Source organism: Labrus mixtus, chromosome 5 (genome assembly GCF_963584025.1).
Source record: "Labrus mixtus chromosome 5, fLabMix1.1, whole genome shotgun sequence".
Taxonomy (NCBI): domain Eukaryota; kingdom Metazoa; phylum Chordata; class Actinopteri; order Labriformes; family Labridae; genus Labrus; species Labrus mixtus.
Genome location: NC_083616.1, coordinates 19079443 through 19089718, shown reverse-complemented (window position 1 = coordinate 19089718; position 10276 = coordinate 19079443). Strand labels below are relative to the sequence as shown.

Below are 10276 nucleotides of genomic sequence, written 5' to 3'. Positions count from 1 at the left end.
AAGCCAGGTTAGTGACCTCGTCAATGGGCTGCTATACCAAATAGAGTTCAGTCAAGAAATGCTAGCTATAGCTATTTATTTACTAATGACTGCTTTCATCTGCTTTTTTTAAATGACTTTTTTGCATCTTGAAAAAGATGTAGCGGTATAGATAATGGATGGATTGATGGGTAATGAACTGTTGGTGGTTTGTTCTCCTGAAAAGCATTGTTTGTCATTTCTTGATATGATAAAACATACAATGTGATACTGTACATTTTCTGGAATATTAATTCAATTAGCTGATGGTTGCTTGAAAGTGAAAATATCAAACCTTTTATTGGTCGAATGATCCATTAATCATACTCTCTGGAAGATTCCAAGTTCATTTACAATTAAACCATCAGTCATTTCCAGTTTTAAGGTCCTACCTCCTTACGTCTGCAAAGTCAAACAAAAAAACATAATAAAGTGGATTTCACTGGCTTCTGTGCTTGGCCATTTAAAATGTTCCTGTATCGTTTCTTTGACGCCTGAATTGTCTCTCTGAACAAAGGCTCCCCTTGGATTATGACAGAGGGGTTTTTCTTTCAATTGTGTGTGCTCGTTCTGCATTCAAGCCGCTGGCAGGTGATGTGCAGTCCCTGTCAAGTCCCCTCACCCTGCAGTAAAGTGAGAACCTTTCCCAATCTGCTGCAAGATGCCTGTTTTTGTTTTGCAGGTGTGACGTCAACTGTGATCCACTGAGAATGGATAAATGACAAAAGAGCTGATTCTTCCCACCTCTTCCTTGCTGCCTTGAGACGAGAGCTGCTACAAATGAGAACGTGTGTCTTGTCGGTTTCCCTGATAACCACTGCAGACCCTCCGCCCCGGCTCCTCTGAGATTCATGCCCCTAGGGAGATTTTTCCTCATGAAGACACCGCTTTGTCACAATGCTGACAAGCCAAGGGTGGCCATTCTCCAACTGAGCCCAGAGGTGACAGAGCTGTGGAGAAGACCCATGACCTCCTCGCCACTCACTCTGTCAGAGAGCTGTCAGTCTCGGGGACCAAACGCCACAGAAGGAAATCACATTAAGAGGGTTAAATTTGTGGCACACAACAAGCACAGGCACTAAAACAAGTACACAGGGCATGCAGCACACATCACTCACCCACGCATCTGTAAGCACACACACAAAGGTCTTGTCACTCAGGCAAACAGGGTATGTGATCTGACACAAGTTGGAGGGTGCTTATGTAACACCTTCAAAGGTGTAATTGGATTTTGGTTTTGGTTGTGCGGAAAATGCTTCTGGCACCTCAATATCAAAGCTGGCATTCATGGAAGTCTGCTAAATTAAGGATGTACAGAACAACATACAAAAAAATTCAGAGCTGATGTTCATTTTAATTTGACATGAAAAAAACATACAAATCTGTCACAACATTTCTGCAAAAAGGTATTGTCTTGAAATATAAATGCACTGTAACTTCACCCAAAGTTTCACTTTAAATACTGCTCTCAATCCAGGTTAAATGCAGACAAAAAAAAGAAAAAAAAGGTTATTTTCTTCACATTCTAATCCCTCCCCCCCCCCCCCAAAAAAATTGCTCTTCGTAAGAAAGAGCACATTAATTCAAAAAGACACATCATTTAAAATAGATAGCAAGTTCATGTTTAAAAAATGGTTGTCTTCACAAGAAAAAGTTAAGATATGACGTGACACGAGCTCACATTTAAAAATCACAGCACCTTCATCCAGTTTAAATTCTAAGAACCATCTAGAACAAATGAGCGTCTCTTCACTTGTAGGAACAGAGGGCAGTGCACGCGGTGGCTTCCTAAAGGGCACTCACAACCATGTGCAGAGCTGTGTCACATGATGTATCCGAGTAGAAAGATGTAAACGCAGGTCCTGAGGCCTTGTGTACATTCATCTACATTCTTCAGTTGCATAAAAGGCACAACATTGACCAATGTTCTGAGATTACAAAAACACACTATACAATGAATACACATAGTTTTATGTCACACAGGTGGATTTTTGCGCTGTGTTAAGTGTAATATCCACTACAGCCCATCAACTCCTTCTGTCAACAATAAATGGCTGTGCAAGACAAATTCATCTCCTGTTTTTGCTGCTTGATGATTTTTAATTTGCAGGAATGTGTCATTTAAAATTGAAAATAAGGGCAGCATGATGTCATTGAGTAAAAAAAAAAAGTATATATTGGTATTTGTTGGTACAATTGGTAGTTTCATCACATCATCAGTGTAACAGCAGAAGGCAGCCAATAACAAAATAATAATTTGCCGCCCACAACAACATTGTTGTTCCAAAACGTTGTACTAAAACGTCTCCTGTGCATGGTCCCTTAGTGGTCTATTTCCATTTGAATTGCAAAACACTGAAGCAAACAAATGATTAAAATTGCCCCATTTGGAAACGATAATGAAACCATTCCAAATTTTACACATACTGTATCATTGGATGATACAGAAGAAGTCACAAAAACGTTTTTTGTTCAATGATTTTGTTGTAAAATAACAAATATCCTTTCACTTTAAATTATTCAAGGAGAATGTTCTGCACACTCTCACTGTAAACACACACTCCATTTTTTATGAATCCCCAGATTCAGTGCAGGAACATTATGCATGTTTGTTTGTGCGTTCACACGAGGCCCATAGTGTCGGTGCACATCGAGGCAGTGGTCTTTTTTTTTTTTTTTTCAATCCATAGCATTTCATTGCGCTTCCCCAAGAAGTACAGAATGAAGCTTTGTAGTGTCTCAAACTGAGCAGGAATGTAGTGTCATGACGTTTTGTAGGCAGTTGTGCAGTTCAAAGTTCTTCAAAGAAGGCCACCCTGGACTTGGTGCTCTGTAGTGTTAGCTGTGGAGGAGATAGCAACAGTCCTGATAAGCTTTTTGTTACCTTTCGTAAAAGTAAACAGGAACAGAATATATTGCAGCAGGCAAAACAAGTCACCAAATTGAAATCCTTGCTGAGAACAAATCTCCCTAAAATCATCCCCCTGCCCAATTCCAGCTCCCACAGCCCTTACTATCTGACTGACACACAGGCAAAACAGAGCTGATGTGGGGATGTGATTTTAAATTCATTTTAGGTGGATATGCTTGAAACCCCCAGCACCCTGGATGGGTCTCTGGAGTCTTGGCAGGCTGTGGTTACACTTCAAGACTTCCTAAATTTACTGACTTTTTCAGGAGATCCTGCACTTTTTTTTTTTTTATATATCCCTCAGTGATTTTTTAACTTGTTTTAAGTGGGTATGGCTCAGTTGAAGAAAAAGTGATGCCAGGGGGTTTAAACAGGTTTCATGAGTAAAATTCAAATTCCTGTGCTTCATTGTTTAATAGGATATTTAACATTTCTAAGAGATACACAGCCAGCTCCCAGATAAGACCCACAGAGTCAGGGGCGGCCTAGAACTTGCGGGTGGGTGTTCTGCGATGTATGGGTCTAATGGGCTGGGTTGAGGTGAGGGGAGCTTATTAAGGACAAGGGGCATGGGGTTTAAATATGTTTGTAAAAAGGAAAAAAAAAACGGACTATTTTTTTCAACTGCAGTGTATACCCTAGAATTGCTTCAATAAAAAAATGTTTTTCATGAAAAACGATATATTCATTTTCATGCTTATCGTTGGGACAGGTTAGCTGCAATGCTATTAGACATTAAGTATCTTAATAAAATTGTTTACAAGGCTTACAAGAACGACTGAATCCGCATCAAAACTGTTAAACCTGGTGATTAATAACCAGTGAAAAGTCTGAAGCAGATTCAGGTCAAGATCAGAGTCTTTGTAGAGCTCTTTGAACTCAGGATGAGGAGGTGGTGGAGGCTGCTAGCTGAGATGTTTAGGCCTCTATCCAACAAGTTAAAGTACCAATGAGTGAGAAAGCATTGCTTATTCACATTAAAATAATTTTTCTAATAAACGTGGAGATAAATTTAGACTCTTGCGATGTGTTTATCGGGAGTGCTGATTAATGATGAAGCTAAAAAAGGCACTTTTTAGATCAAATAAAATGGTGATAAAGTCATGAGTTCAGATACTTTGTAAAGCCCTTTCCTATGTAGGCTTTAGAGGACTCTCCTCTTGAAGTGAATATTAGTTAAGCAGCCCTTATAGAAATGACCAAAGTTCTATATCTCCATGATTTTAAGCTCAAGTCTGTATAATGGTTGTTTTTTTAATGAATATATATATTCACTGTTGCATGTTTAATCCACTTCTTCTTATAACAAATCCCAGAGTATAGTCTAATAAGCACAACAAATAGAAGCACATGTGATTTGACTTGCTTCCCCTGACAAAGTGATCACAAGGAGAGAATCATTTGAGAGTCAGTACACTTTAATACGTTTAGTGAACATATACCCCCATGGTTATAATTCTGCCGGTAATGAATCTCTGCTGGCATGGGAAAGCATGCTGCGTTATTGATACATCTACGACTGAAGTGAGAACCAGTCTCAGGCAGAGTTTCAAACTGTCCCCCAAAGACAAAGAAATTTGTGGTTTCCAAACGGATTCACTGCAGAGACAATCAAACAAACACGGGAGAGCAGGATGAGAGAGAAGATCAATGCCAGTCAAAGAAAGCTCTGTTGTTAATTGTTTTTCTCTCCAGGTTTAAACGAGCTGGAGATGGATTAATCAAGACCACTGGCTGTGCTTGAACCCCTCGGGACAGCTTACCATTAGCTCATTTTGGTACTGCGCAAGTGAGCACGACTTCCAATTGGCTGGGCAAACTTTCCCTCTCTTCAACATCTGTAGGGTAAAGGGAATTAAAGCTGGCTGCCAAAGTAAATATTAGACTGGGGATGGAGGGAGGACAGTTTTGTTGGGATATCAAGGTTATTTCTGAGAAATATATGTAGATAGAGGGAATTAAGCAAATCCACACAGATAATGTGTGGGAGGGGGATGGATTTGGAGGGTGATGTTTACAGATCACCTTCTTTTGTCACTGCTGACAGGCAGCCAGAACAAGAGTGTGTGTTTATCGATGTCTTCCTCAGCAGGATTGTACACCACACTGCTCGAACCCTTAATTCAATGTCCCACGAATAAGGCTGTTTGCCAGAGGGGAGGCGAGAACATTCATTTAGTGGACATGATTACTGACACTCAGAGAAAACTTGTAGCTACTTGAATAAAATTGAAGAGCCAACGTTGCAAACAGCAACTGGGCCAAAAACTCTCTTTGTAATTTCACACAGAATCACTGCAGCTCTCGTTTTCTGATTCAATCGTCGAGCGCGAGATCTGCTCGCAGGAGCGGCGCTAACAGAGCAGAACCTGTGACCTGGTAAAGGTGCGAAGGCGCTGGGCCGTGTAAGGGGCTTTTCATTAATCATGCAGAGGGGAGAGGGAGGGGCGGCACAATGGGGAGGGTGTGCCTGAGGGTGAAGCTGGACCTGATACTTTTGGCTCGAAATCTCTGCTTTTTTTCCCCCACATTCCCTCAGCTCGCCTTGCATCCCGCTCTTCTGTGGTTGCCGACTTCATAGTACATTCTCAGTACTTTTCGGTGACTTAGTTTCCCTCAAACTCCTCGTCCTTTGAAGTTTTTTTTCCCCACCTCAGCCTCCCCTAAACTTCTCCACTCATTTGGTAAAGCTGACTTTATAAGAGTACCCCTTTTCCCAACTTCTCTTCCCTTACCCCCCCTTCCCCTTACTAACAAGATGAATGCCAACCGCTTCTGGTTCAATTAAACCAACACTCTTAACTAAGCTCCTTCTCCCCCTGAATGCCAGAGCTGCCCTCATCCATCCAGATGACTTATCACCGAGCAAAAATCAATTACCGCTCGCTTAACAAGTGTTGTTACACTGCGAGACAAGAACAGAGGAGGGCTGGGCTTTTTTTCTGTGACATTATGTGCTGACAACTTGGCAAAAAATGTCATTTCACACTTTTATTGAAATAAAAGGAGATACTCTAGTGAGGAGATGAAGGGGAATGAGTCTAATCTGCCAGGTCATCAGAGGATAGTGGAAAGTTGTTCTACTTTTTTATAGCTGTTTCATTGCCTCTGACCAATCAATTTAAGAATATCCCTCAAGCCGTCAATTTCTTTATCTCTTCACTTTGATGAAATAGCTATTCTTTTCCTCAGAGTGGACATCTGATGCATACAAAAACCCAGATTTCCATCCAACTTGATCTGATGGATATGTTTCAGCACCCCTCAAACCATAATCGCCGCTCACTTTTGGAGGTTATAGTAGAAAATGAATGATTGCTGCTCCTCCCCCTGGGGGGGGGGGGGGGGGGGGGCTTCATCAAAGAGCAAACTCAAGGCTGAAATATGAACCCAAGGCCAAGTGCTATAAAGTGATGCACAGAGAATCAATACCCCGACTTTAAATAATATGATGGTTGGGCGTGGGTGTTTTACGCGGGAGGACTATCAATTTGATAGTCATCCCTGGAAGATAATGTAGGATCACTTTTAAAACCATATTCACACTTCAGCACATCATGAGTCTTCGTCTGATGGACGGCTGTTGAAAGGCTGGAAACTGTAAATGTAGCCAAGATGTATTAAGACCGATGGGGCTATGGATTCCTCAGTTTTGGAAAATGTAATACACACCTAGCCTAGAGGACCCCCCGGCCCTGACCTGCTGAGTGAATCCTGGCTTGTTAGGTTGTTTTGATTTCAATAGACTGGGCTTTGTTTTCATCCACTTTCCCCTCACTAAGCAAACATAGGCTTCTGTATGAAATATCGCAATGCACAGGTTGGTTCAGCAATCCCATTACAGAAGAAATAAAATAGGTGTTTCTCCCCACAGAGAGAAAACCTGTTCTCATTCACACATGGCACACCGAAGCATAACCTCACTGTTTTTTTTTTTTAAATCTCTAGACACACCAAACAGAAACCGTCACAAGTTGATTTAATTAACTTTCTGTTTGCCATCAGGGACAGGTTGGCCATATCTTTATTTAACTTTTCTCTGCTGTTTCCTGCATGCTATTGGACAGTCAGCTCATCTGCATTATTGTTTGTAATTATGTTTTGGCTCTCTTCTTTGCATTAATGTGTGTATTTTTTTTTTTTTTTTGCACGTCTTAGAAAGAGAGAGTTTGCTATGCAGATATTATTGATGCAAAACAATTTACAGTCTTAGATCTGTTTATGCATTTGTGGATCTATTTACGCATGTGCAAATGGTTTTGTATAATATGATTTAATATATATTATAATATCTCCATAGCTTGGTGTCAGTCTCGAATCTAGTCAAGCTCAAGAGGAAGAACATGGCAGACTTTGTCTCAGGGCCTCGCAGGGCTCTCATGGACATACAACCTGACAGAAAAATGATTTGCAATAGTACCTGATCAGCAGGTGGTATAACAGAAATGGCCATGTGCCAGCAAAAGAGGGGAAGAAAAAGACTGCTATCAAGTAGATATGGATGTATATCAAGCCTGTAATCTGATTTGTATGTATATTTAAATTGTTTAAATGTTATCATTTTCATATGTACAATTGATCTGATAAGGTTAGAAAGACGTACTGTATGAGTATATGAACCTGTAGTTAATCAATTCTCGTGTTTATTTGTCTCTAATCTAACTGCTTCTTTTGGTAACTTCACTGTAAAATAAAAGCTTCCCTTCTCATGTCATGTAAAGTTTGTGGAGATTGGATATTTTATTTTATGTATAATAGATAAGGATTTTGTTGCACATCTTCTTAAAAAACTACAAATGTTATGCAATTTCATAAAATGTTGCCGGGACCCAAAGTAGGTTTGACTTCTGGACATGAAGATAAAGCGAGACAGAGAGTCACATGTATTGATTGTTTTTTTTAACAACAACATCAGGGTCAGATTGTGGTTTTATATCGATGTGTTTGAACCTCTGGCTCCTCCCACAAGGTTAACTGTATCAGTTAATGATTACACATGGAGGGGTTAGAAAAACTTGAAGGGTGAGGAGTCATCAGATTTATTTTTATACTACCAAATTCTGTGCCAGTATAAATAAAAACAACCCTGAATGCTTGTCTTAAGATGCTTGAGGTATGAGTAGGGATAATCATGAGTGCTCGGGGCATTTTAGAAGAACATACAGATGTTCTATTGCACGTGTATCGTGAGCTTAATGCTAGCAGCAGTGCTAATAGCTACCTTTTTAAAGTTGCTCTGCTTGCTGGTCCCCTGCTCGGTGTTCTGGTTGTGAATGATGTCCAGAGGAGTCTCTCTCTCTTTCATCTTCAGACTCTCAATCTCTGTCTTCAGCTCGTTCAGCTGCTCCTGCAGGTGCTTGCTTTTCTCCATGTACTCCACCCTAAACAAGATCAAATGACAGATAAAGGAGACCGTTTGAACAGCTTGATTTCTTTTTCAGCATTTTTTTTCTTAACATGCATTTAAATTTTGTGAAAAGTAGGATGCACTGAATTATTCTGTTCGTCTCCATTGAAAGTTGTGTCCATATCCCCAAACTCAAGCCCTTTATGTTGAAGTTAAATCTAACTTTAATAGCTGGTACTCAAAAAGTCATTAAGAAAAAACACCTGGATGAACATGTACTGATTAATAAATCCTTTTTTAATACTAGAGCAGACTAGTACTAGATACTAGATTGCCGTTTCAAGCTGCGATATTTATGTCCCTGTGACGATTCACTTTCAATCTGAATGTTGTGGAGAAGTGATGGGGGGACGAATTGATGCCCCCTCTGTACAGAATTCAGAGTTAGTAAAAGAGGCGTTACAGCGGAGAGACGGTATCAGCAGAGCCAGCGGCGCAGCACTGTGTGTGTGTCTGACTGTGTGTGTATGTGGAGCGTCCTCTGTGCGGTTCTTCCGCAACAACGAAACGCAATGTGAATTCACAGACTGGGACACCAATATTATGCTGTCACAGAGCTAAGTGATGGCGGAAAAAAGCAATCTGAAAGGGCTTTAATGATACAACATTAACTATTCCACCATAATCCTGAAGCGTTTACTATATCACACTTCAAATCATCAAAGAGTGCAAATGTAAAAAAAATAATAATAATAATTTTGAATGACATTTCTGAAAAAGAAAATATTTTTGTTTGAAATCTTTCAAGGTTTGAGAACGATTTTTCCAGGAATTCTGGGACCAAAAAAGGAAATAAACAATTTCAGCATCACTGTATACAAGGTTAAATTGTCTACATGGAATGATGTGGTAGGTCAGTTATTCCTGAGAATGTACATGATATGTTGCTGATTAAATATACGTAGTTGCTGTTGAAAAAAGAGAGGTCGGATCTTAAAACACATGCTGGAAGTGACATCGGTGACAGCTGATGCTCAGTGTCAGTGACTCCCCTGAACTCCTGAATCAAATAGTTTATTAAAGAGTACAGTCATGCATTGGTTTAGCTCTTTCTATAACATAGTATGGGTGGATTTAAAATGACAGTAAAATGTCTAAATCAAATCAAATCTCTAAATGAATCCTGGAAGCACTACATCAGACTACGCCACATAACGAGAAAATGAAAACTGAACAAGGCTCAAAATATCAGGCAGCATCGGCAGAGAAGGGCTGGCCACTCACTTCTCTTTCTCAATCTCCATGGAGAGGCGTTTCATGTCGGTATCTTTAAAGTCAAAGCTGAGGTTCTCCCTGCTGAAGCTCAGGTCTGGAGGCATGCTGTTAGGCGGCAGTCCAGGAGACTAGGAGGAGAGATAAAGGGAAGCGATTAGAGGAGAGACACCAGTGAGGAAAGGCTGACAAGAAAAAAAAAAGGTTGGCTTGATAAAGACAAGAAAAAGCTAGGAATGGAAAGTTAAACATATAAGAAGGTGGGGTTGGATAGAGGTGACAGCACATATAGGAGGGGAAGATGAGCGATGCATGTATAAGATCTGTGCAAGTAGGACACAATATGGAAGGGGAAGAAACTGGGAGGAAGTAAGACCACTTTGATGGTAACAGACCATGAACACACAGGAATAAATGCTTTTAGGTCCTGACCACATTTGTGAAATGCATCGGCCACATGCATCCTCAGGACCCGGCAGAATAAGAAGTGGACCTAATACACAATATAAATGTAAATCCACTGGTTGGCATGGGAGTCCCGACTACAGAGTGGATACATCCAACCGTCTTGACAGGCCTAAAGGGCGACTTGGAAGGAAATGGCAATTTGAAAATATTGTCTACTTGTGTATGTTTATATGTATATGTTTAGACTTCATGTTGATAGGCTGATACATGTATTTATTGTGTTCTAGCAGCAACAATTTATTTTGTATGTAGGAGGCAGC

At 40.3% G+C, this 10276-nt stretch overlaps 1 protein-coding gene across 1 annotated transcript in view; it reads right to left on the bottom strand.

Moving 5' to 3' along the window:
• Positions 1-1352: 1352 nt before the first annotated feature.
• nf2a (NF2, moesin-ezrin-radixin like (MERLIN) tumor suppressor a) overlaps positions 1353-10276 on the bottom strand; it is a 30858-nt gene continuing 21934 nt past the window's right edge. Inside the window, exons 14-16 of the mRNA XM_061038408.1 lie at positions 9561-9679; positions 8151-8310; positions 1353-2860 (exon numbers count right to left, since the gene is read on the bottom strand). Of these exons, the coding sequence (XP_060894391.1) occupies positions 2810-2860; positions 8151-8310; positions 9561-9679 (330 nt within the window). The 3' untranslated portion in view covers positions 1353-2809. The remainder of the gene's footprint in view (positions 2861-8150; positions 8311-9560; positions 9680-10276) is intronic.